This window comes from Drosophila ananassae, chromosome 3R (genome assembly GCF_017639315.1).
Source record: "Drosophila ananassae strain 14024-0371.13 chromosome 3R, ASM1763931v2, whole genome shotgun sequence".
In the NCBI taxonomy this organism is placed as follows: domain Eukaryota; kingdom Metazoa; phylum Arthropoda; class Insecta; order Diptera; family Drosophilidae; genus Drosophila; species Drosophila ananassae.
The window spans coordinates 14,617,535-14,643,306 of NC_057930.1; the positions used below are offsets into that span (position 1 = coordinate 14,617,535).

General features: G+C 41.0%; 7 protein-coding genes across 7 annotated transcripts in view; 3 read left to right on the forward strand and 4 right to left on the reverse strand.

Moving 5' to 3' along the window:
• Positions 1-20: 20 nt before the first annotated feature.
• On the forward strand, positions 21-1,220 carry LOC6496962 (RIP-like protein). The gene is made up of 4 exons (XM_001963012.4): positions 21-190; positions 253-415; positions 476-541; positions 624-1,220. The coding sequence occupies exons 2-4, from the start codon at positions 293-295 to the stop codon at positions 1,029-1,031; spliced, it is 597 nt and encodes a 198-aa protein (XP_001963048.1). The 5' UTR covers positions 21-190; positions 253-292; the 3' UTR covers positions 1,032-1,220.
• Positions 1,221-1,363: 143 nt separating this feature from the next.
• Positions 1,364-25,772, forward strand: part of LOC6496963 (ATP-binding cassette sub-family C member Sur) — a 28,008-nt gene continuing 3,599 nt past the window's right edge. Inside the window, exons 1-18 of the mRNA XM_001963009.4 lie at positions 1,364-2,329; positions 7,907-8,172; positions 8,239-8,414; positions 8,751-8,966; positions 9,033-9,591; positions 9,651-9,763; positions 10,119-10,256; positions 10,326-10,488; positions 10,560-11,457; positions 12,800-13,061; positions 14,979-15,116; positions 15,226-15,362; positions 15,432-15,633; positions 15,690-16,282; positions 16,339-16,478; positions 17,317-17,960; positions 18,203-18,360; positions 25,438-25,633. Of these exons, the coding sequence (XP_001963045.2) occupies positions 2,154-2,329; positions 7,907-8,172; positions 8,239-8,414; positions 8,751-8,966; positions 9,033-9,591; positions 9,651-9,763; positions 10,119-10,256; positions 10,326-10,488; positions 10,560-11,457; positions 12,800-13,061; positions 14,979-15,116; positions 15,226-15,362; positions 15,432-15,633; positions 15,690-16,282; positions 16,339-16,478; positions 17,317-17,960; positions 18,203-18,360; positions 25,438-25,633 (5,175 nt within the window). The 5' untranslated portion in view covers positions 1,364-2,153. The remainder of the gene's footprint in view (positions 2,330-7,906; positions 8,173-8,238; positions 8,415-8,750; positions 8,967-9,032; positions 9,592-9,650; positions 9,764-10,118; positions 10,257-10,325; positions 10,489-10,559; positions 11,458-12,799; positions 13,062-14,978; positions 15,117-15,225; positions 15,363-15,431; positions 15,634-15,689; positions 16,283-16,338; positions 16,479-17,316; positions 17,961-18,202; positions 18,361-25,437; positions 25,634-25,772) is intronic.
• On the forward strand, positions 13,280-14,945 carry LOC26514837 (probable fumarate hydratase, mitochondrial). Its single transcript, XM_014906894.3, has 2 exons — positions 13,280-13,548; positions 13,608-14,945. Exons 1-2 carry the CDS (start codon positions 13,363-13,365, stop codon positions 14,874-14,876), a joined length of 1,455 nt encoding a protein of 484 aa, XP_014762380.1. The 5' UTR covers positions 13,280-13,362; the 3' UTR covers positions 14,877-14,945.
• Positions 18,446-20,212, reverse strand: LOC6498553 (UDP-glycosyltransferase UGT5). The gene is made up of 2 exons (XM_001963011.3): positions 19,462-20,212; positions 18,446-19,404 (listed from the first exon to the last, which is right to left on the reverse strand). The coding sequence occupies exons 1-2, from the start codon at positions 20,151-20,153 to the stop codon at positions 18,501-18,503; spliced, it is 1,596 nt and encodes a 531-aa protein (XP_001963047.1). The 5' UTR covers positions 20,154-20,212; the 3' UTR covers positions 18,446-18,500.
• On the reverse strand, positions 20,386-22,413 carry LOC26514669 (UDP-glucosyltransferase 2). The gene is made up of 2 exons (XM_014906870.2): positions 21,663-22,413; positions 20,386-21,603 (listed from the first exon to the last, which is right to left on the reverse strand). Exons 1-2 carry the CDS (start codon positions 22,349-22,351, stop codon positions 20,700-20,702), a joined length of 1,593 nt encoding a protein of 530 aa, XP_014762356.1. The 5' UTR covers positions 22,352-22,413; the 3' UTR covers positions 20,386-20,699.
• LOC26515478 (accessory gland protein Acp29AB) lies at positions 22,585-23,298 on the reverse strand. The gene has a single exon (XM_014906952.3). It carries the CDS (start codon positions 23,296-23,298, stop codon positions 22,621-22,623), a length of 678 nt encoding a protein of 225 aa, XP_014762438.1. The 3' UTR covers positions 22,585-22,620.
• On the reverse strand, positions 22,585-25,355 carry LOC6498552 (UDP-glucosyltransferase 2). The gene is made up of 2 exons (XM_001963010.4): positions 24,497-25,355; positions 22,585-24,435 (listed from the first exon to the last, which is right to left on the reverse strand). The coding sequence occupies exons 1-2, from the start codon at positions 25,246-25,248 to the stop codon at positions 23,526-23,528; spliced, it is 1,662 nt and encodes a 553-aa protein (XP_001963046.4). The 5' UTR covers positions 25,249-25,355; the 3' UTR covers positions 22,585-23,525.

Sequence of the window (25,772 nt, forward strand, 5' to 3'; positions counted from 1 at the left end):
ATAAAGATTTATCGGGAAATTTAATTTTATCGGAACTTGCCCATCTCTATTAAACTTTGTGCGCTATTTTTGTGGATTTGCAATTAAAATTTGTTTTGTCGCTTAATTTTAAGCTTTCTTCGACACACTTATACAAAATATACAGTTGACACCGTGCTTGAAACCCCTATTTCCGTTTGGAATAGTTTGCGTAAGTTTGGGATAGGGCAATTCAGACTTATTATAAAAGTGCATATTTCTTCTTCCAAAAAGCTTCGAATGCCATAATCTAATTCTACCAATTTTGGGTAAAATGAATACCGCTCAGAGCCCTGTTTATCAAACCTCTGTCGAGCAGAAGCGTCATGCTCAGGATGTGGCCAAAAGAAAGCGGATGGGCGCCAATATGCCGAAGCTACGCGAGATGCTGCGAGAGGTATGTATGCAAGATTTTACAGCAAAAGTTACAATAACAATAGAAGATTTTCAATCACAGAAGTACCGGAAGCGCATCATAGAAACGCGCAACAAATGTACGGATGACAACCGCGACATACAATTGGTGAGTCAGAGGATTTCCCAGCTCTATCTATGAATAAGATCTGACTATTAGATTAGATTATTCATTTTAAATTTTCTTGCAGTCTGAGCTGAAGGAAATTTTGCGCTTGGAACTGAGTGAGTTTGAACACGACTTAGAACTGGAGCAGCTTGTCCTGGATGAACTACTCTCTGATGTGAACGAATGGTACGCCCTTGGCGAACAGAATGTGGAGACTTTGTACGAAGAGTCTGAGGATGGACAGCCAAAGGATGTCCTGTGTCCAGTTTGCCTCGTCAAACCGTTGCAGCGTGGGAAAGGTAACTACAATTGCGAGTGTGGTGTTCAGTTTGAACACTCTGCGACTATGGAGGAGCTGGAAGGATTGCTGGACAAACAGATATCCACCCACGAGCTCCAGTGCACTCAGGCATTGCGCTTTTTTATTGAACCTTCCTCTGGCCAATTGTACAACATGTGCGGATCTTGTGATTACTTTTCATCCGTTTAGTGAAAACTGCCTACCCCAGCATCCTTCATGAGTTTAAACTGTGAATTTTGAATGAAATATTCTAAGCTAATAGTAAGCGTTTTGATAGTTAAGTTTTAGAAAAGATCTTATTCGAAACTCTGTGAATTCTACAAATATTGATTGAGTGAAGAATTTATTTAATAGTAATATAGCCTTGAAACGAAAATATTGAATATAAACTATTTATTATTTAGCCATAAAAACGTTTTTTAGAAACTCTAACAGTGGATACATGTTAGATACAGGATTGATTATTGAAGAAACCAAGCAAGCAATTATTGACGAAAGAAATCAATTAAGAAACAGGATTTACTTTAAAAAATATCCGGTATGGGCTTTTTATTTATTTTGCATCTGCTCTCTTTCCCGGTTTTCCAGGTCGATTCGTCTTGTTTTTCGCTGGCATAACTGGTTACCAAATAAACAATCTGCAAGTTGCACAAAAAGCTAAAGCATTTCTCCACCGCGCACGTGCGGGATCCACCAGATCGGTGGCTGCGGCGTCTTCGTGATTTTTCCGGCGTTTTTCGGAGAGCTCGCTTAGTGTGCTGCCATGCTCGGAAGCAATCGGTCGGGCTTTTCTTCGCTCTCTTGTAAAGATTCTTTATCTCGGGAAACGTGCGCCGTATATGTAAATTTCTCGCTGATATTTTGTTTATCCAAAAACAAAAAGGGGGGAAAAAATTACTTAAAAGAATAATAATTGAATGGCAACTGTGGTGAATGCGACGGATGCTCTGTTGGGAAGAAAATTAATTTTGGTTACAACTCGCTTAGCACATATTGCGCTAGAAGTAATCCCAGTGCATATTCCCCAATTTCCAATTGCGAAATAATTTGTTTATATTGGGAATTTCTGTATTTGATTTTCAACCTGTTGTACGCGATAGTTTGAAAGTGAATGCCTCGAGAATCGTAATCAACCTATATAAAAATTTGAAAATGTGAACGAATACATATGCGCAATGGGAGGAAAATATTTTGAAAAATGAAATCACAAAAGTGAAATCGTTGGAGAGTTAAAACGAGAAGCCGGCGCCACCGTGAACGTTAGCAAACATCATTAAATTCTGGCTATATGCTTCGCTTTTATTGGCCATTATGAAGCAGTTGTTCAATATAATACACTGTGATCATTTAAATGGGCATGTACGCTCCATTTATGATAATTTAAATACAGATGTTTGTGGCATTGACCGTGTGAGGCGAGTCTTGGCGTGTTTAAAAATCATTCTATTACTTTGTTGCTGTTTATTTGTTTCTATCAAGTACAAAAAGTAAGTTTCCATTAAATTAAGCTTTTTGCACATACCTATAGATCCCATTACTTAGAAAACTAAGAAAGAATCACACACTTAGTCACAAAACAGGTAATTCAAAAAAAGCTGAATTGACACATTTTTAAACTAAAATTAAAGCGAATTTAAGTTTATTTTGTTCGTGTTGCTCACAAGTACAACATGTGTCTGTATTGTTTACAATCAGTTGGCTCTCTTCACAGTACGATTTTTCTTCTTAAATCGCGTAAAAGCATGTGCTAAAATAGGGTCAGATGTAATTCGCTTTGGATTAGCTCTGTTGGTTGTGGCTTTATGGGATTATCGTTAGATATTACACATCCAGTTCACTCCTTCTACAAAACGAGAAATTACTTATGCCCCAGCCACATCCGTGTATAAGCAAATGGGCCCATTTGTTTAAATTTAGCGCATTGCGTTTGTAGAAAATACGAATTTTGGAGTGATGACGGGGAGCTGGAGTATTTTACTTATACGATGCTAGATTTTGAATATGTTATTTTGGCTAAATACATATGTATACATTTGTAGGCCATTTATTTATTCGACTTTTTTCTGCAGATTTCAGTAATTCACATACTTTATGAAGTAAGTGAATCCCATTACAAACACGTTGTAATCATTATTTAAATAAGCAGGAAATCGATCTAGAAAACGTTTAAAATATTCTTTTCAAAAATCTGATGATCTGATGAAAAAATCTCATTACTATATGGCCAAGATCAAAGACATGGGCATCGTAAAGGCTATTCAGGGGAATCGATTAAGGTTATCCGCTCAAGAATGGGAAGGGAATTGGCCAAGATATAGCCTTCGCAGGGGGTCATATTTTCCTCCCCATGCACTTTCCCCATTTTGATGGGGATAGCCAAGAAAATGTGAGAAAAAATCTAAAAAATATTTTGTTTCTAGATTTTGATGCAGGTTTACGGAAAATCGATCTACAAATCGTTTAAGGTAATTCGCTCAAGAATCGGAAGGGAATTGGCCAAGATATAGCCTTCGCAGGGGGTCATATTGTTCTCCCCATGCACTTGCCCCATTGAAGGGCATATCCCAGAAAATGTGGCGAAAAATCTACAAAATATTTTGTTTCTATATTTTGATTCAGATTTACGAAAAATCGATCAAAAAATCGTTTAAGGTACTCCGCTCAAGAATCGGATGGATATTGGCCAAGATATAGCCATCGCAGTGGGTCATATTGTCCTCCCCATGCACTTTCCCCATTTCGAAGGGGGCCCCACAGAAAAATTAAAAAGAAAATGTGAAAAAAATTGTGTTTCAACATTTTTATGCAGATTGGTGGACAATGGATCTACAAATAATTTATGGTATTGCGCTCAATAATCGGATGAATATTGACCAATATATAGTCTTTTTTGTGGCTCATAGTGCCGCTTCTATGCATTTTTAACATTTTGAAGGGGACCCCCCAGAAAATTATACAAGAAATCTAAAAAAAAATTTGTTCTTACCTGCGAAGCTCCGTCTGGCTGATCGTGACTCGTGTCTTGTCCTTAGGAGTCTCTGGCCGCCTGGCTCGGGGCAAACAATGCGGTAAAGTGGGTGTTGGGTGGTAGTCAAAGGGGTAACTTCTGTCGGGTGTGCTTCTTTGGAGGTGTTACCTGGGTTGGGGATCTTTGTAAGTAATGGTTACGGTGTTTTTGGGGATATCCTGTATATAACTTACTCTTTCTTGATGGGTTTTCCTTGCTACAGCTAGCCGTCGTCGCATCCTTCGGTCCGGCCATTTCCATGGTGAGCGCCTCCTATGCCGGCTGTGATCGTGTCCTTGTCGTCGTACTCTTCACCATCTGCATGGGTCTTCTGGGTGCCTTCTACGTCGGTAACTAAGTCCTCTGGAAATGAGTCTCAACTATATGGGCTTTTTGATGGCCATCCCCAACGGCATTGGTGAAATCACGGGAGTGATCACGCTATACATGCTCGAAGAACAAAAAAAAATTAAAAAAAATATATACCACAAAAAATTATAAAATATTTTAAATAGCCACAACAACCACAAAAGCTACAATAAACAACAATAACTACAAAAACAAGAACAAAAAAAAAATAATATTAACAACAAAATTTACAAGAAAAAAAAAAGAATTATTTTTAATTTTCAGGCTTGCTTAAGTGCAACCTATGAGAATCGAGGAGGAGGGCGCTATTTTTTAAATTATTTTTTTAATCTTATTCATTAAATTGCTGCTAAATAATAAGATCTTCAGCAATGTTATTATATCCAAACCAACGGTAAACCGTTACTCTTCATTGCTAATCGACTTCATTGGACCCATAAAATTAGGCAACGGAAATATGAGTGTTTACATTTTCAGATTTATAATTTGTAACAAAACACGTTTTCCTTTCAAAATTATAGAAATATTTATTTGTTTTGCAAGCTTCTTAAGCTTATACATCCAGGCAACTAAATTTCGGATTATATTGTACAGTCTGATAAAATAAAATAAAAACAAAGAAATTATTACAAAATGTCTACATTACTAAAAGTCCCAGCTTCCATAATCTTTTACGTATCCATAGTCTAATTAAACAATAACATATGGAGATTATGGATAATCTATCTACGACTCATACAAGGTATTCCACTAAAGAATCGGATGAATATTGACCGAGATATAGCCTTTTTTGTGGCTCAAAGGGCCCCTTCCATACATTTTAAACATTTTGAAAGGGAACACCCAGATTGGTAGAGAATGGATCTACAATCGATTTACAAATTGTTTAAGGTATTCCGCTCAAGAATAGGATGGAAATTGGCTAAGATATAGCCCTCGCAGGGGGTCGTATTGTGCTCCCCATGCACTTTCCCCATTTTGAAGGGGATAGCCCTGAAAATGTGACGAAAAAATTTAAAAAATATTTTGTTTCTAGATTTTTATGCAGATAAATGGAGAATCGATCTACAAATCGATTAAGGTATTCCTCTCAAGAATCGGATGGAAATTGGCTAATATATAGCCCTCGCAGTGGGTCGTGTTGTCCTCCCCATGCACTTTCCCCATTTGGAAGGGGATAGCCCTGAAAATGTGACGAAAAATCTAAAAAATATTTTTTTTCTAGATTTTTATGCAGATAAATGGAGAATCGATCTACAAATCGATTAAGGTATTCCTCTCAAGAATCGGATGGAAATTGGCCAAGATATATTCCTTGGATGGGGTCAAATTGTCCTCCCCATGCACTACAAGGGGATAGCCCTGAAAATGTGACGAAAAATCTAAAAAATATTTTGTTTCTAGGTTTTGATGCAGATCGGTGGAGAATCGATCCACAATTCGTTTAAGGTATTCCGCTCAAGAATCGGATGGAAATTGGCCAAGATATAGGCCTTGATGGGGTCAAATTGTCCTCCCCATGCACTTTCCCTATTTTGAAGGGGATAGCCCTGAAAATGTGACGAAAAATCTAAAAAATATTTTGTTTCTAGGTTTTCATGCAGATCGGTGGAGAATCGATCCACAATTCGTTTAAGGTATTCCGCTCAAGAATCGGATGGAAATTGGCCAAGATATAGGCCTTGGATGGGGTCAAATTGTCCTCCCCATGCACTACAAGGGGATAGCCCTGAAAATGTGACGAAAAATCTAAAAAATATTTTGTTTCTAGGTTTTGATGCAGATCGGTGGAGAATCGATCCACAATTCGTTTAAGGTACTCCGCTTAAGAATCGGATAGAAATTGGCCAAGATATAGGCCTTGATGGGGTCTAATTGTCCTCCCCATGCACTTTCCCTATTTTGAAGGGGATAGCCCTGAAAATGTGACGAAAAATCTAAAAAATATTTTGTTTCTAGGTTTTGATGCAGATCGGTGGAGAATCGATCCACAATTCGTTTAAGGTATTCCGCTCAAGAATCGGATGGAAATTGGCCAAGATATAGGCCTTGATGGGGTCAAATTGTCCTCCCCATGCACTTTCCCTATTTTGAAGGGGATAGCCCTGAAAATGTGACGAAAAATCTAAAAAATATTTTGTTTCTAGGTTTTCATGCAGATCGGTGGAGAATCGATCCACAATTCGTTAAAGGTATTCCGCTCAAGAATCGGATGGAAATTGGCCAAGATATAGGCCTTGATGGGGTCAAATTGTCCTCCCCATGCACTTTCCCTATTTTGAAGGGGATAGCCCTGAAAATGTGACGAAAAATCTAAAAAATATTTTGTTTCTAGGTTTTGATGCAGATCGGTGGAGAATCGATCCACAATTCGTTTAAGGTATTCCGCTCAAGAATCGGATGGAAATTGGCCAAGATATAGGCCTTGATGGGGTCAAATTGTCCTCCCCATGCACTTTCCCTATTTTGAAGGGGATAGCCCTGAAAATGTGACGAAAAATCTAAAAAAATATTTTGTTTCTAGGTTTTGATGCAGATCGGTGGAGAATCGATCCACAATTCGTTTAAGGTATTCCGCTCACGAATCGGATGGAAATTGGCCAATGTATAGGCCTTGATGGCGTCAAATTGTCCTCCCTATGCACTTTCCCTATTTTGAACGGGATAGCCCTGAAAATGTGACGAAAAATCTAAAAAATATTTTGTTTCTAGGTTTTGATGCAGATCGGTGGAGAATCGATCCACAATTCGTTTAAGGTATTCCGCTCAAGAATCGGATGGAAATTGGCCAATGTATAGGCCTTGATGGCGTCAAATTGTCCTCCCTATGCACTTTCCCTATTTTGAACGGGATAGCCCTGAAAATGTGACGAAAAATCTAAAAAATATTTTGTTTCTAGGTTTTGATGCAGATCGGTGGAGAATCGATCCACAATTCGTTTAAGGTATTCCGCTCAAGAATCGCATGGAAATTGGCCAATGTATAGGCCTTGCAGGGGGTCAAATTGTCCTCCCCACGCACTTTCCCCATTTCGAAGGGGATAGCCCTGAAACTGTGACGAAAAATCTAAAAAAATATTTTGTTTCTAGGTTTTGATGCAGATCGGTGGAGAATCGATGTGGTTAAGGATAGAAATAAATATCAATACTCTCAGATCTCTAGCCAGAAAACTCTAATAAAACTTTATAATTACATTAACAAATCTGACCTTTCACTTTATATTTGGAAAAACCACTTAAAAGCCAATAATTGATATCCGGAACTGAAGTGCATAGGCCATTGAGAGTCTTGCGCATCCCGCAGAGAACTAAAAACAAAAACACAAACCATTCTGAGTTCGGAAAATACCGCGACGCGTGCCAAAGTAGTCTCTGAATGAATGGAATCTCAATTGCATCCACACGTGACTTTGTGTTAAGGGTGCATTCAAATCTAAATAAATATTCAAGGCCTGATACACGAAATCAATATCAATAGGAAGTACTGTTAATTATAGAAACGTGAATACATATTTGTGCCTGATGGCTCTTTAATTTTTATTATACAGACATGATTTATGAAGTGGCTTTTACCAGAGCTATTAGATATGAATTGGGGTGTTTTCTAGAAATAGTCTTGAATGATATTAATATGCAGATAAGCCAGAAATATAAATCCCTTATTCACATTCCTATGCCATCAACACAGGTGCCACAAAACATTATTAATGTTCCACAATGGACGAGCTGCTGTTTCCTTGATCCTTTTGGCAGCAAATAGTTTAGAATTCGCCCGGACCCTGCTGCCCCATCACAGTGTCCCCCAGATCAACCTACTTTTTGATTCCAGTCCCCGTGAGCAAAACTTCTTGATTGTAATAGGGTCGGGAGAAGTATGGAATGCCATTCTATCAACGCTTTTGACTCTAATGCTAATGCTGTATCATCGTATTGTGGAGCGCAAAAAGGCGACAGGTGGGTGTTTATTTTGTTTCAGGACTCCTTGTGCATATTTTCACCTCAAATTTGCTTGTTTTTCAGTTTTTTTATATGCAAGTACTGCCGTCGAGATATTGACATTTGTCCTGCGAACCAATGAGCTGTCTGAGTTGGTGTACTACGAGGATTTGTGGGAGCTGCAGACGTGCCTTGTGGGTATTTCCGCCACGTGTATGCTAGTCTTGGCCTTCTTAGACGGTTATACCATCTACAAAGAGGTGAGTGGAAATATATTCTTTACTTAAAAATATATTTCATTCTGAATGCGTAATCTTTCTTTATGCTCACAACTTAACTTCTTAAAGTTCACCTTTTTTATACCAAAACAAAATCTGCGCCAGTGGACATAATCGTTGGTCAACATCCTAATGTGATTTGCATGTTTAAATTTTAATTGAGGCTAAGCGGAGATTTTAGGCTTAATTCCTTTTTATTTGTCATGTGTTTTATTTATTTCTTTTGCTGGCTTTTTGGCTCAGCCGCAGGACATTTTAAATGAAAATAAAAATGAAAATAAAGATTAAAAAATCATTTCTTCTGTGTTGACTTTACAGCAATATCATGACGACTATATGGACGATTATGAGAGAATCGGCTATAAGCATTCTCTGGCCACTTTTTACTCCAAATCCTGCTTTTGGTGGCTAACACCACTACTATGGTTGGGCTACAAGGAGCCACTGGAACTGGAGGATTTGGGGCAAATGAAATTGGAAGACAGTGCTAGATCGCATTACGACCACTTTTTGTACATCTACACAGAGAAGGCGGTAGGTTGTTTAAGCAAGAAATGATTTAAAGATAAACAACTATTTATTGAAACATTTTAATTACAGAAAAAGTCAAATACGAAGCCCTCTTTATGGTATTGCTATTTAAAAAACAGTTGGCAAATGTTTGCCTTGGGGGGTATTTTAAAATTGGCTGGGGATTTATTCTCCTTGGTTGGTCCAATTGCCATTCAGAAAATTGTTCAATATATCGAAGAGCTCTATGCCAGTACTACGATGCCCCACTCGGTCAATAATGAACCCGCCCAACTCACCAGCACCACCGGTGTAAGCAACGATTTTGATGAGGTTTTCGGCACCAATATTGGACAAGTGAGAATTTACTGTAGAACTTGGTCGGATCTGGTGGCGAATGGCTGGTGCATCGCTTGGATTGTTCTGCTGACCGCATTCACACAGGGCGCTTTGTCGCAGGCTTCGACGCACATCCTCAATATGACCGGCATCAGGATAAAAACTTCTCTACAGGGTCTAATTTATAGAAAAAGTTTGCTTTTAAATGCGGGCGGTGGAGGCTGCGGTGGCAACGAATCCTCAACTGAGTGTCCTTCCGTCTCAGCGGCTGAGAAACAAAAGATTGCCAAATCCAAGGATAATTCAGAGGGTGTGTTATTAATATTAGGCTTTGTTGGAACTTTATATTTAAAACTTTATATTTCTCAGACTCAAACGGCGGTAATGACATTGGAAGTATTACCAACCATATGACGGAGGACACTCTGAACATCATGCAATTCTTCCTGATCATTCATTATGCCTGGGCCATTCCCTTCAAGGTTCGTATCCAGGACACGCTGTTGGTAGTCTAATCGTTTTTTTCAAATTTATGAGCAACTTGTGTGCCACTTGAGTGTCGTTTGATGTTCGAAGCCAAAGAAAAGCTAATTTATGGCGTTTACTGACTGAGATAGCCTTGACTTGAAAACAACTACAAGTGTTTTTAATATGTTCTATAATCACCAGGCTATAAATTCGATTTCATATAAATGTGACTGTTTTTTGGACCTTTTTTGGATTTTATTTAAGATTTATGTAGTTCTTATTGGCATAGAAAGTGAAGGATATTAACTTTTGCTTTTCAACGGAGAAATAATGTAGTTACTTCTATTATTTATACTTATTTGATTCCAGATTATAGTAGTCATATACTTATTGTATTTGAATTTGGGAATCAGTGCAGTTATTGGCTCTATTGTTTGCATTCTGATAATGACACCGCTGCAGTTTATAATTGGAAATGCAATGTCTAAAAATGCCGAGGTTATTGCAGTAAGTAATTGAATCAAAAATATATATTTTTATGCGGAATATATTATACAGTTCTCTGTATTCTTCTAGAAATATACAGATGAGCGTTTAAAGAAAATCCATGACACACTGGTTGGCATCAAAGTCATAAAACTGAATGCCTGGGACGAGGTCTTCCTAAAAAAGATTCAAGTGGCGCGCTCGAAAGAGCTCAAGTATCTCAACAAAGACGCTACATTCTGGACCTTGATGGGTATGTTATGAAAAAATGACTATTATTTGTTATTATTGTTATTTAATTAAAATATTATCTAATTCCAACAGCTGTTCTTACCCACATTGCAACCGTGTTGATTACTTTTGTAACCCTGGGCGTTTACGTTTGGTTAGCCCGAGGAGAGTCCTTCGATTTGAATGCCAGCAGGCTCTTTTCGTCCCTGGCCCTTTTCCAGCAGCTGACGGTTCCTCTGCTGATATTTCCCATTACGGTGCCCATCATTATAGCAGCTAGGGTGTCCACTCGGCGACTGGAGCGTTTCCTACGATCCGGCGAGATCCAGAAGCAGTTCGAGGGCATCCGAAATATGGCCAGGATATTGAGCAAAAGTGACGCCTCTCTGGACATGTACGAGACCCAGGAGAAGTCCAATCTGACAATGCGTACGGCCCAGGCGGAGAATAGACTGAATGAGAAGCGACTGGCGCAGCAAAGCCGGAGCCCTGAACCTCCAATGGAGGAGAAGTCTCTACCAACCACATCGACAACCCCGTTATTGCAGCAAAATGAGGAGCAGGCAGTTGTTGAGCTCTCCTCATCCTCCTCCCAGGAGCTGGGGCACAATAAGCTGGTCCAGCAGCGCCGAGAGCTTCTTCGAAATACTCCGTACGTGGCCATCCGACCAAAGATGCGAGCTGGCGGCGGCAGTGTGGTGGAGAAGCCTCTAGAGTTCTCTGTGATCCGGGCCAGAAACACGGACAGCTGGCGACGGGACTCTCTTTTGCTCAAAATGCCCGACGACATCGCGGTTTCCATCAACGACGGCCTCTTCACGTGGCAGCCCCAAAGCCAGATGCCCGTGGTGCAGTTGCATGTGGCAGGGATAGTGGTGCCGAAAGGAAAGTTGACCATCGTTGTGGGCAAGAATGGGAGTGGAAAGACCTCTCTGCTGTCTGCTCTTCTCATGGAGATGCCTCTATTGGCAGGCAATATGTTTTGGCACAAGTAAGTAGTATTTTAGGGATTTATTTTTGCTTTATATATTTTATTATTATAACCTTCCGAATTGGAGTAGAGGTGGAGCTTAAATGCTGGCCCGAAGCAACAACTCCCTTTTGAAGTTGATTTTCCTATTTTAGTTTTAAAAACATTTTCATATCAAAAGCTGGTTTTCGTTCATGGGAGTACCTTGAAGGCACATGCCTCTGGCCAAGATTAAGCACGTTTTCCTCGTGTGTCAACATGGGTGGAGCACATCCAGCACATCCTCAGCCCGAGTCTCATGTAAATTTGCTTAGCTATTTATGTGCTCATTTTCAGTTCTGCCAACAGTAGTTGCCTTGCCCATGGCCTCTACTAGGATAACTTTGTTTGCCCATTTATCACATTTAATTGCATAATTTTCACCTATTTTTTTGGTATGCAGATTACCCCGGGGCCATTGAAGTATATACAGCTTATTTTAGAACTAGCTTCTGGCTTTTTGGCTTCTGCATCCTGGTCTCTGACTTCTGTTTGTATTGATTTTATTGCGGGGTGGACTAGGTCGAGAAACTACTAAAGCCACAAGTATCTTGGAGTTTTTTGGTTCTTAAAACCAGATTTATTTTTTACGATTGACCGGCTAACCCAGTTTCCTATCCCTGATATAGCCACCGGCTGGCAGGTGGAATAGTTCTGGGCTTGCATTGTTGCAGCCACGGAGGAATTCGCCGCAGTCATTCAACATATTTTAACAGTCGTTTCAATGCACGCCACGTGATTCGGTAATTTATCACAAAACGCCTGTGTGTACGTTGTTAATTTTATTGCACATAAAATAAAAATGACTGCGAAGTCTGTGGAGCAGACTCCACAAGTAAGAAGCCAGAGGGGGTGTGATGGGCGCGGTGGGCATATACATACTACAAATGCATTTAACAAGTGGAAATCGCGGAGCAGAACCCAAGACTGTGCTGCAGTGCAGTGCAGTTCCCCAACCCCCATGGCGAAACCCCACCAAACCAATCCGATCCTGTGCCCTTTGCTTTTATTGCCTTCCTCCTGCGGGACTGCCAGGACTACTGGCTGCTCCGTTTCCATTTCCATTTCCATGGCTTGGCAAACGGCAAATGTGCAATAATTTCAATTACTGTAATAAATGTCTATGTTAGTTCGAGTACGGTTTTCTTTTTTCCTTCCTGCTGTGGTATCTTCAAGGCTCGCCGTTCACTGCCTTCCTTTGGCTTGCAAATTTATGTTGCCTCAATACGTACAGTCTGGCAAGCATTAAATAAGAATCCTTGAAAGGATTGCAGCATATTTACATTACAAGGTTAAAAAAAATTAAATATATTTGTACTTCCAGAACCTGTACCATATCCTATGTATCGCAACACCCCTGGCTTTTGAATGACACCATACGGGAGAATATACTTTTTGGCGAGTCCTTTCGGCCAAATCGGTATAATTTCGTTATAGAAGCCTGTGCCCTCAAGCTGGACATCGAGCTAATGCCGCGCGGAGATTATACGATTATCGGAGAACGAGGAATCAACATGTCAGGGGGACAAAGGCAACGAATCGCCATTGCCCGGGCCTTGTACTCCTCGGCTAATGTCGTCATAATGGTAAGGATGCCATCAAAATGGTAGAAAATGTGTCACGAAATCGATAAGCCATATGAACTGATAGTAAAATTGGTTACAATGTTACAATGTTGCATGTTAAGTTCACTTTTGTTGTCAAAAAAGGGCAATATTTTTTATTATGGTATTTGGAAATTTAAGAGTTTCAAGTCCTCCTCTCTTCTTACCTTTAAACTAGAAAAAAAATCGACATCACATAGCTATTCTTTTAAGATCAAGTTGAAATTGATTATTCTCTCGACCATTTGATAGTCTTTCTCTGTATATTTATATTTTCCCAAAAATGTCGTTCGATCAAAAGGAGATTTTCAGTTTAATGTACAAGCTGGCCCGGCTCATAGTCCCGGACACCCGAGTTGAATATGATGCCCAGGGAGCAATCCATGTCCCCCTGGATCGTATGTATGGTCCACTCACCATGAGATCCTTGACAAAATTTCCGATTGGCGGAACCGAAGAACGAATGCCTGTAGGGGAAGTGCTTTTTCAGAAAGTATATTTATTTAAAAATGAAAAACAAACCCACAGCGTTCGGTAATCAGAGCCATGGGAATGGTGAAGAAGGCCGCCGCCGAGTCGAACAAGGTCAACGGAATGGAGGAACGTCTGTGCGATGCCATATCGGAGGCCTGTGACGAAGTCATCTCCGGAAAACTGTACGACGAGGAGCACTTTCCGTTGGTGATTTGGCAGTCGGGTTCGGGGGACCATACCAATTGCAATGTGAACGAGGTAATTGCCAATCGGGCCATCAAGATCCTGGGCGGACTGATGGGAACAAAGGAGCCAGTCGATCCCATTGAGCACGTCAACTTGGGCCAGAGCGCCCACGACACCTTCGCCACTGCGGTTCGGGTTGCTGTGGCCATGGACTTGCAGGAGAAGCTGTATCCGTCCCTCAGGATGTTTGCCGAGTTGTTGGGTAAAAAATCAGAGGAGTGGAAAGACATAATCAAGACGGGACGCACTCATTTGATGGACGCAGTACCACTGACCCTGGGCCAAGAGTTCAGTGGCTATCAGCAGCAGATATGCAATGGAAGATGCCGCCTGGACGGATCTTTATCTAGATTGTATAAGCTTCCCATTGGAGGTACCTTTGTGGGCACGGGTTACAGCACCGTGAAGGGATTCAACGAGAGGTGCGCCAAGCGGTTAGCCGAGTTGAGCTTCCTGCCATTTGTGTGTTCTCCGAACTGCTTCGAGTCGATGTCCAGCTGCGATGCCTTGGTGGAGCTTCACGGGGAACTCAACACCATAGCCGTTAGTACGATGAAAATAGCAAATGACATTCGCTTCCTGGCATCGGGACCGCGATGTGGTCTGGGCGAGCTGATTCTGCCAGAGAACGAGCCGGGCAGCTCGATCATGCCGGGGAAGGTGAATCCCACCCAGTGCGAGGCCATGACCATGATCTGTGCCCAGATCATGGGCAATGATGCAGCCATTAGCATTGGCGGCGCTTCCGGACACTTTCAACTAAACACCTTTCTGCCCATGATCGTCTCGAATGTCCTGCGTTCGATCACCCTTCTGGGCGATGGCATCAATTCCTTCTGCGTGAACTGCCTGAAGGGTGCCGAACCGAACAAGGACAGAATTGCCTCCAACATGATGGAGTCCCTGATGCTCGTCACTGCCTTGAGTCCACATATCGGGTATGAGAAGGCCGCCGCAATTGCAATGGCTGCCCACCAGAATGGCACCACTTTGCGGAAGGAGTGCACCAAAGCGGGAATAGATAAACAGGACTACGACCACTGGGTCTGTCCTGAGAAAATGTTGAGTCCCGAATAGGTTCCATCTACTTATTAAATTTGTTTTACAAAGAAAATTATCAATAAAGTTATTCGACTTAGTGGCTTATTCGATTAAAAAGGTGTTTATAATTCTTTCCAGGACGACCCCTTAGCTTCTCTGGACAACGAGGTGGGTGATCATATATTCGAGCAATGTATACGTCAGATGTTACAAAAATCAAACAGGACCTTTATCCTAGTGACACAACAATTGCATCGCATTAAAGAGGCAGAATATGTAAGTTAAAGGATTTATTTTGGCAGGAATTTGTATAATAAAGAATTTGCCCATAGTTTTTTTTTATTGACACCTTAATTAATAATTAATATTTTATTTGATTTAATAGTTAATTGTTATGAAAAATGGAAAGGTGGAAGCTTGTGGTAGCTATTCGGAAATCGAACTTATGCATCCGAGGATAACCGCCAAATGGACTTCAATCCTGGCAATGGGCAAGGCCAAGAGAGAATACGTTACACAAAGGTATGTATTTTATTGAAAATTTAAACTAAAATGAATGTTTAATTAATAAAAATAATATTTTATATCTAGTTCTGTTGAGCGGACGGCTTGTGAGCGCTGGAAATTGCTGAAGAATGTCAGCAAGTTGGGCCTGCAACGCTCTATATCAGTGACCATGGATCCCAGTGGAGGGTGCAATGCGGATACCATTGATGGAAGCGGCTGTATTTCAGTGACCAATATGCCCTCAAATGTTGTCCAAGAGGAGGAGGAAGATGATCAAATATCTGCTGTGAGTTGGGTTTACAAAAAAAGTTTAAATAGTTTGTTTTAAAGATCATTTTTTAGTCCTATTCAATGGGACCCTGTGGCACTTTTAATCTTCAACGAAAAAGATCGAGTATTTACGGATCTCGGCACTTAATGTATGATGTTCCCCTGCCCATCGATGAGTGTCAGAACGATGATGTTATCATGCGACCTCGTCGAAGGCACACACTCAGCCGGAGGGGCAGCAGGACTACCAATTCATGGCATCGCCTGAGCGGACTGAGCACTCTGACCGCCACTTCTGCCTCCAGTTCCAACAGCGGAGATCTCCTCAATCGCAGCGCCCTGGCCACCAGTTGTAGCAGCTACGCGGAAAGCAGTGGCGGTGACCTGGCCCCCATAGTACCTCCAGAGCCACGTGTCCAGTCGTGGCAGCCCCCACAGACCGTTCACCATCAGCCCCTGTCCCGAAATGCCTCATCCCCGCCCGCCATTGAGGCACCTGCCAAAGCTGTGGAGATTCAGGACGGACATGAGCTGGAAAAAGCGGAAGATCCTTTGGATGATCAGGGGCGTGGAGGCTTTCAGCAATTCCTGCGAAGAATGTCTATGCGACGTTCCAACAAACCAAAGAACCATCATCATCCCCTAAGTGCTACCAATTCTATATTGTGAGTAAACATAGTCGAAGGATTAAAAATATTTCTAATATTTATCCTACTTTAAGGAGCATTTCCGAGGAGTCTCCTCCCATTGTCCACTTTGCCGCCATTGACCTGAGCTCTCCGCGTGGAATTTCTCAACCCGATGGCCAGAAATCCAAAAGCGAGTTGGCCGAAATGGCTTCCGACGACAAGCCAAAGAAAAGTAAGTTGTGTCCTTTTGTTGGCAAGAGAATTATGATTTTATAAGTTAATGATTTTAATGAAAATTGACTTTTCCTAACGACACGGAAATGCCGCTTATGCTCTGCAATCAATTATAATAAATATTGATTAGCCAAAAACTGCAAACAGGATGCGTACAAAATATTGGCATATTTCTACGCAACGAAAACTTCTTCTTCTCCTCCGGCCTGAATCCTTTGGGGCTCCTGCCGCTCCTTATAGTTTGGCTGCATCCTGGATGCACGCGTATGTAGCTTAAAAAAACTTAAATCAACTTTGATTTCAAAAGTTTGGAGCTCCCGAGCGGTAACTCAAAGAGACAGTTTATTCGTAGGGCGCGCCCAAAGTTGGCAAGGCAGAAAACTTTTGGCTTAACTTGATGCATTGATCTATCAATATTTGGCTGATAAGTCAGCGAGTTTCCAGCGCTAAACTTTCGATTTAATCAGTGCTGCAAGTGTCACTCCATCCGATGATGCCAAAGACTCCTTTCTCCGGGCCATTGAATGGGGATGAGGATGAAAAGGAACTTTTCTTTCAATTAGTTTGACGGTGCAACTAGTTAACCGCTACCTACAAATTATTAATGCGTTCTTAAGGGATTTCTGAGGAAGTTTTAGTTCTTAAAAGGATAAAAGAACTTCAAGGAGTTCAACTAACAAGTTTATAAAAGATTTAAAGCAAATAAGATGCAAGAACAGCAAGATAAGATGTTAAAAGCCATCTTGTATTATAATTAAATCCTTCTAGTATTAAATTCCCCTACATATATCCTCTTGAATCATCCTTATTTATATTCCTTCTCTACCCACATAAAGGTGTAAATATTGACTCAAAGGAAACCACAATAAATTGCGCTGACAATTGTGAATCAGGCTCGAACAAAGAATCGGAGGCAAACGTGACATCATTGCCTGTGCCGGAAAATGCTGAAGGACGCGTGACGCCGGCAGGTGGCTGCCATGAGGCAGGACGAGCTGCAATTGATACCGAACGCAAATATGGAAAAATATCGGACGACATATATCTAATGTATATACGAGCCGCCGGACTGCCCATAATCACCGTCTTTTTTATCACCGCACTAATTTGGCAGTGTTTGCGTGTCTACACGGACGTTTGGCTCCAGCACTGGAGCGATGTCCATGTCGGTGGCAGGACCCTAGATGGATCGCCGGATGGCAGGACGATGGTTGGACCCATTGTAACCGTAGAGACGACGGTGACGGAGGTGCACGAAGTCACGTACTATTTTCGCATGTATGCTGCAATTTCGTGTGTTTGCATTATAATGGCCATGGTATCAACACCGGCAGGACAATGGGCCGGCTGTAATGCCCGTCGTAATTTGCACGATAAGCTGCTGCAAACGATTTTGCATAAAACGTTGCATTTTTTCCAAGTGACACCGCTCGGGCGCATCGTGAATCGTTTCAGCAACGATATGGCCGTCATTGATAAGGTGAGATTTGTTATTTCTGTTATCCGTTTGTCGGTTTTAGCCATCAGTTGGCCTCCTCACTCCCCTTGCATCCTTTTTGTTGGGCCATGAAATACGAGTTCCTGCAGGAATCTTTGATTAAGATTGTATGGCGATAGGCACGCGTTGTTCTCTGTCTATTTCATACCGACAGTCCTTGACCTATGTTCATAAAAAGTATATTCCGTTTATTGTCCATAATTCTCGTGCTTTTTTGTCAACAGAAAATTGCCGCCACTGGCCAACGATTGTTGCAATTCACTTTGCTTTGTCTATCTGCCATCCTGATAAATGTCACGATTACTCCGTGGTTCCTGGTCCTGACACTTCCCATTTGCGGGGCCTACTATGTGGTTCAGAAGTTCTACAGGTGTTCAGCGAGGTAAGTAGAAGTACTGATGAAATAATAATATTTTGTGCATACTTTGTTATAATTATATACAAAATATTACAGATAAGATTGTTAATTCTCAAATGTAGGTTTATTATCAGTCACTGACTTCAGACTCTTATCAATTATTTTTAGTTTTTCTTAACTTTTTGTTTTCCGACTTTATAAGGCTTCCGTTTACACAGTCTACAGATGAATTTAATCATAATTACCAGCAAATAAACAATAAAAGCTATCAAAAAATATATATCTAAATTATGAGCAGCTATGAAGCTCATATGGACAAGGGGACTCTGCATGTGAGGAGCTCCACGATGTCGCAGGACGTACTCAGTCCAATATATCACTGTTTCTTTTGCCGTAAGAGGTCTGTCACGGTAAAGCTCAGAAAAGGCCTTAACATTGTTGGTAAAAGATGGATCCTCTAGAATCCTAACAATGCTGCTTAGGAAATTCTCCTCATTTAACTCCGAAGTAGATAAACTAAGTCCGTACCCAGATTTCACTAAAGATGCTGCATTTCCAGGCTGGTCGCCAAAAAAGGGAATAGCCAGCATTGGTTTTCCGTGATATTGGGATTCGGCAGTGCCTCCCTTCCCGGCATGAGTTATAAAAAGTTTAATACTCGGATGAGCTAGAATATCGTCTTGTGGCAGCCACTTGGAGTAGAGAATATTGTTTGCTGTTCCTGGAGTGTTCTTCAGGTCGTCCCACTTCCAAATCACTAGCTGGGGAAGGTTAGAAAGCACTCTGAATATGCTTTGAACCATTTCTGGAGTGAGATGAGATCCTTTTATGTTGGAACCCAGGCTTAGGAGAATGGCACCTTCAGTGGCATTTCCCAGAAACTCTGCCATATTTGGAGGGAGGGGATCTGGCTGGTCTTTAATTTGAATTCCTCCAATTTCAACGACAGCTGGGACATTGGGTCGTATGGGTCCATCGCTAAGTCCATATGAGTTAAAAAACATCAGACTTATATTTTTTGATAGATCCTCATACTCAGGCATTGAAGGATCATCGCTGAACAGTGATCTAAAATCGAATTCATCTTAAAACTGTTTTGGAAATAGGTTTATAATTTCTATTCACCTGTAACGCTTTTTGTTGCCATGTTCCATTAATTTTTGAACTGCACTATGTCCCCAACTGAAGAGCACTTCCAAGAACCTCTGGCCCAAGGACATGACCTTACCCTTCTCCGCAGAAGTCAACATGCCCGGGACAGAGGACAAGGAACTGGGATTGCCCACGACAGAGGCAATAAACTCCAGAGGCTGTTGAGGAAAGGCGGCGATGACGGGCACCTTCAATTTTCGGGCGATTCCCAACTGAAAATCGTTATTAAGATATCCGGAGATCATCAAATCGAACTTGTTGTTTTTGTTTTCGTAAAGGGCCTTGACCCGCGGATCTCGTATGGCGTTTTCCATTATCCGTAAAAGTATATTTAAGAACTTTGGAGCATTGAGAAAGGCGGCGAGAAAGCCATTGTTAGCCGTCGCGGTTGCTTCACCGATAACCTCGTTCAGTTGCTGTTCGTCCTCCTTGGAAGGAGGCACTTGAATAACTGTGAAGTCCTCGTGCTTAACTGGCAGATCGAAGAGCGTTACGATCGTCAGGTTATGACCCCTTTCTGCCAGGACCTTGGCCACCGACAGATGCACAATGGTATGGGAGGCCATGGGCACCGTAAAGATTCCCAGGATATTGGCACATTGTCCGGAAGCTAATATACTCAATAGAGTTATTACGATAGAGAGCGCTCCCGAAATTATTCGCATGTTGGCGAAACGATGTTAAGTCTTCTACTAAATCGTTGAAACAAAAACCAACTAGTTCAGGTACTAAGTACTATACATTTTTTTCGTTATCAAAAAGGCTATTTGGGGAGAAGCTGATAAGTATTATCTGGATGGCGAGTATATTTTTATGATAGAGTAAAAAAACTCTCTCTAGTACAAAGTAACCCTAACCTTACTCAAAAAGTACACTTTAAAAATAACCAACCATAAATTTTATTTGACTATAACAATTTACTAGTTTGTCATTTTATTTGTCATTATTAAGGCATACACTTTTTATATTACTTAATGTTGGTTTTAAAATGTTCTTATCAAGACAGCTGCTGCTGGACAAACTCTATATGTTACGTAGATTTCCCCACAAGCCGTCTGGCGATTTCTTCTGATAGGTCTTATCAGTTTTTTACTTATGTTCTTATCACTTGAATAGAAATTTGTTACGAAATTCCCACGCTTATCAGCAGAAAGCATAGTCATTGTGATTTTTAAATAATAATTTTTAAGAAAATGGGTTATGAACTCAGTCTAATTCTTTTTGATTTTTGGGTTCTTAGCATTACTAATTTTGGTTTTGCAAAGTTTGAAAATTAATTTAGTGAATATTATAATAATTGCAATGATAAGTATTAAACTAAAGTAGATATCTATATTGTGGGCAGCTATAAAGCACATGTGAACCACAGGACTCTGTAGATGAGAAGCTCCGTGGTGTCGCAGGACGTATTCAGTCCAATATATCACGGTTTCTTGAGCCGTGAGCGGTCTGTCACGGTAGAGGTCGGAAAAGGCCTTTACATTGTTGGTAAAAGATGGATCTTCCAGAATCCTAACGATGTTGCTTCGGAACTTCTCTTCATTCAACTCCAAGGAAGATATACTAAGTCCGTATCCGGCTTTCACCAAAGTTCCGGCATTGCCAGGCTGGTCGCCAAAAAAGGGAATAGCCAGCATTGGTTTTCCGTGATATTGGGATTCGGCAGTACCTCCCTTCCCGGCATGAGTTATAAAAAGTTTTATACTCGGATGAGCTAGAATATCGTCTTGTGGCAGCCACTTGGAGTACAGAATATTCTCCGCTGTTCCTGGAGTGTTCTTCAGATCGTCCCACTTCCAAATCACTCGCTGTGGAAGGTTAGAAAGCACTCTGAACATAATCTGTACCATATCTGGAGTGAGATGAGATCCCTTTAAGTTGGAACCGAGACTTAGGAGAATAGCACCTTCAGTAGCATTTCCCAGAAATTCTGCCATATTAGGAGGGAGAGGATCTGGCTTATTTTTGATTTGAATGCCACCAATCTCAATGGCAGCTGGAACATTAGGTCTAATTGGTCCCTCACTTAAGGCATGCGAGTTGAAAAACATCAGTGTTATGTTTTTTGAAAGATCCTCGTAGGCGGCCATTAAAGGATCATTCCCATACAGAGATCTGAAGAATTAACTCTCTAAATCAACTGAATATAATATATGAATATATTCACTTCTCACCTATAGATTTTGCCATTGTTATAGTCGTACTGCGCCAGCCAAATCCTTTGTAGCCAGCTGATGGCTTGCGTGTGGAATCTTTGAAAAAACGTCATAACTTGGCCTTTTTCCACTGCAGTCAACATTCCAGGAACATGCGACAGGGATCTAGGATTGCCCACCATTGTGGCCATGAACTCCACAGGTTGCTGGGAGAAGGACAGAATTACAGGAACTTTCAGTTTTTGGGCCAGACCCAGCTGGAAGTTGTTCATGAAGTATCCTGCAATGACTAGGTCGAAATGGTTGTCCTTGTTCTCATAAAGGTCTACGACTCGCGGATCTCGCAAAGCGCTCGTCATTATCCGTAAATTGACATCCAAAAACTTTGGCATGTTAATGAGCTGGGACAGCACTCCGCCGTCTATTTTGGCCATGTTGACTAGTGCCTCGTTGAGGTCTCGTTCTTCGTCCTTGGAGTGTGGCACTCGGATGATGTTAAAATTCTTGTGCTTAACCGGAGGTTCAATGGACGTTATGATCGTCAAGTTGTGTCCCCTTTCCGCCAGGACCTTTGCCAGGGACATGTGCACAATAACATGTGATGGTTGTGGCACGGTAAAGATTCCCAGGATATTAGCACTTTCCGCAGATCCTAGAAATTGTAAGAGGACCACAGCGAGCAACACTTTTACCGAAAATCTAACCATATTGGCAACTTTTCGATTCAACTTCCCGAAAACAACTAGCTCAATAGCTACAAAAAGTTCTATATAAGAGAATTCTTATCAGGTTATATTTATTATCAGGCTTAGGGCTAACTGATTAAGGTGGCCATTACAAAGATTCCTAAAAAGTAAAGTAAGTATTACCGTGAGCTTTTAATTCAAAGATCTAATCGTTTATTGTAGAAAGTTCATGGTACGAATTCAAAATACTTGAATTAAATTACATTTATTTTTATTGGTGGTTTGATTTATTATGTAATGGTATCTTGACAAATAAAAAAGTGTTTTTCTGCGCAGATTGAACTCAATCGAATGGGAAGACGTCCATATTTTGTTAGGCTAGCGCAAAGGATATTTTGTTCGTTTTTATTCAATCCGATCCAGTACTCCATTGACTTTATTTTCGGAAATATATGTTGCAGTTCCTCCTTGGTTTCGAGAGTTAGCAGAGTACTACCCTTCGAATGGCAGGATTTTGATGCTTCCTGCCAAGTCAGTCTAATTTTTTCCTCGAAATATGAATTTTTTGATCCGATCCTCTGGGAAGTTGTTTCGTTAATCGTGTTACTCTTTACTTCTGTTAATGGTTCTTCCTTTTTGATATTTTCTTCACTTTTTATTATAGCTTTTTTGAGTAGGTTTTCCAAATTATCAATTTTTTCTTCATGCTTTTTTTGAGAACTCAGAAAAGACGATAGTTTGGTATCCATCGCCTCTATTTTGGCCTGAAGTTCGCCCTCATTGTCGTTCCACTTCTTATGATTGTCTGCCACATATCGAAGCATAGGCTTTAAGGCCTTGAAGCAGAAGGAGCTGCAGGCAACATTCGGATCCTCCCATAGACTATCGTCACTTTCCAATTCGCATTCCTCCGCAGAAAGTGTAATTAAATGTATTGTGAACAGAAAAACGAGTGCCAGCTTGTACATATTAAAAAGAATATTCCGTAAATTACTTGTTCACATCACACACCGTAGAAATAAACTGTTTTGCTTTTTACAAAATGCAATGAACTGATAAGTTGATTTTTTTTTTAAAAGAGGAAACATCAATGATTATTTAACCTGCGGTGATAAGGTTTGCTTTGTTATGAAATATTTTTTATTCAAAAGATTACTTTTAAATTCTCTACTTATTTCTAAAAATTCATATAGTTCTAGTGTTTTTTCTGCTTTTTGCCTTTTTTTGATTTTGAGGCAATAGTTTTGATAATAAATTTAAAAACTATTTTTAGTAGAAGTATAACAGCAGCTAAACTGACAAAAATCAGGACATAAACGTCCAAGTTGTTGGCGGCTATAGAGTTCATGTGCACCAACGGACTCTGCAGGTGGGCAGCTCCGTGATGGCGAATCACATACTCCGTCCAGTAAATTAGAGATTTCCGAGCAGTTATTGGCCGATCACGGTAGAGGGAGGAGTAAGACGATACCTTTTCGGTGTACTGGGGATTCGTCAATATATCCTGAATAGCCTCGAGGAAGGGCTGCTCCTCCAGGGTGAGGAGGCTCTGGGTAAGACCGAAACCTTTTTGGACCATGGAGATGGCATTACCCGGCTGGTCACCGAAAATAGGTAGCGCCAACATGGGTTTCCCGTGATACGCCGCCTCGGTAATGCCGCCCTTGCCGGCGTGATTTATAAACAGTTTGGTGTTTGGATGAGCCAGGACATCGTCCTGTGGCAGCCACTTGGAGTATAGAATGTTGTCCGACTTGCCTGGTGTCTTCTCCAGGTCCTCCCACTTCCATATGACCCTTTGCTTTAGCTTTGAAAGGACATTAAACATTTTCTTGACAGTCTCGGGCTTGACATGGCTGCTTTTAACATTGGAGCCAAGACTCAGGAGGATGGCTCCATCCGTCGCGTTGCCCAGGAAGCTTGATAAGTCCTTTGGAAGAGGATCTGGTTTATCCTTGATGTGAATACCACCAATTTCGATGGCCGCCGGAACCAGAGCTCGGATAGGTCCTTCACTCGGTCCATGGGAAGCAAAGAAAATCAGAGAAACATTCTTGACCATGTCGTGGAATGGGGGCATAGAAGGATCCTCGGCAAAGAGTTCGCTGAGAGTCACAATTTTAAATAAATATTTTTAAATCTAAAAAAATCTCCAAAACTACTTACTTGTAAAAGTCTATATTCCGCCTTTCGGAAAGGTAATTGAAAAGCTTAAAGAATTGACTGTAGAAGTAGTTGGTCAGTCGTTGCCGGAATGATGTGCCCTGATCCTTTTTCCCAGCGTCCTTGTCGGCAGATAAAAACGATCCTTCCAACGGATTACCTATCAGAGAACCTATCATCTGATTTGGCGGCATCAGGGCAACGAGTACAATGGGAGCTTTCACTTTTCTGGCGAATCCCAGTTGGTATTCATTCATGAAGTAGCCGCCAACGACGAGGTCAAACTTATTGCCATTGTTAAGATACAAATCGCGGACACGTGGATCCTTTAAAGCGACCACCATTTTCCTGAACATAAAGCCCGTGCGTTTTAACATCCCGAACAAGGATACTATAATATTGCTATTGTCGTTCTTGGACATTGATCCAATTATTTCACTGTGCCGCTGGGCATCCTCGGTACTCAGTGGCACCTGGATTAGATTAATGTCCTTGTGTGTGACCAACGGCTTAAGGACCGTAACCACAGTCACATTGTGTCCCCTTTCGGCCAGGATCTTGGCCGTTGACATTTGTATAATCAAATGCGAAGGACTTAGGCTCGTAAAGAGGCCCAGTATATTGGCACTTTGAATGCCATTCATAGACCCCGTAAAGGCCAGAATCAAAATCAAGAGCTGACACGGATTAATAGTCATGGTGACGAGTCGGCAGTTGAAACTAAACTGAATAAACATTTCATTCCTCCGAAACATTATGATAGTGCCATGCTCCAAACAATTGGAAAAACCTTTGTAGACTCACGTAATGATAACGCTTGTCTTATCGGTTTTAAATGTATTGTTTAATCTCAGAGGACTCGAAGAGATAATGGCTTTTATTTATCATCTGATTATTGACAGCGTAATATTACCACTTACTATTTAATCTCTACTTTTTTTCAGAGAGTTACAGCGAATTGAAAACGCCACCAATTCCCCAGTCATATCTCACTTGGCCGAGACTATCCAAGGGGTAACCACTATTCGAGCATACAACCAACAGACTCGTTTCACGGAGATTCTATTCAAGCGTCTGGAGGCAAACACAATTGCATTTGCTTTATTAAATACCAGTCATCGATGGCTGGGCGTATCCCTGGTATAGTATCCTTTCTAATCCTTTATCCCAAATCTTAAAATTAAGTGAATTAGATACTAAACTTTAGTGACTAATATTTACTTTTTCCATAAAAGAGAAGACAGTCGCTTCCTGTCCTTTTAGTTAATCATTCTTTTTC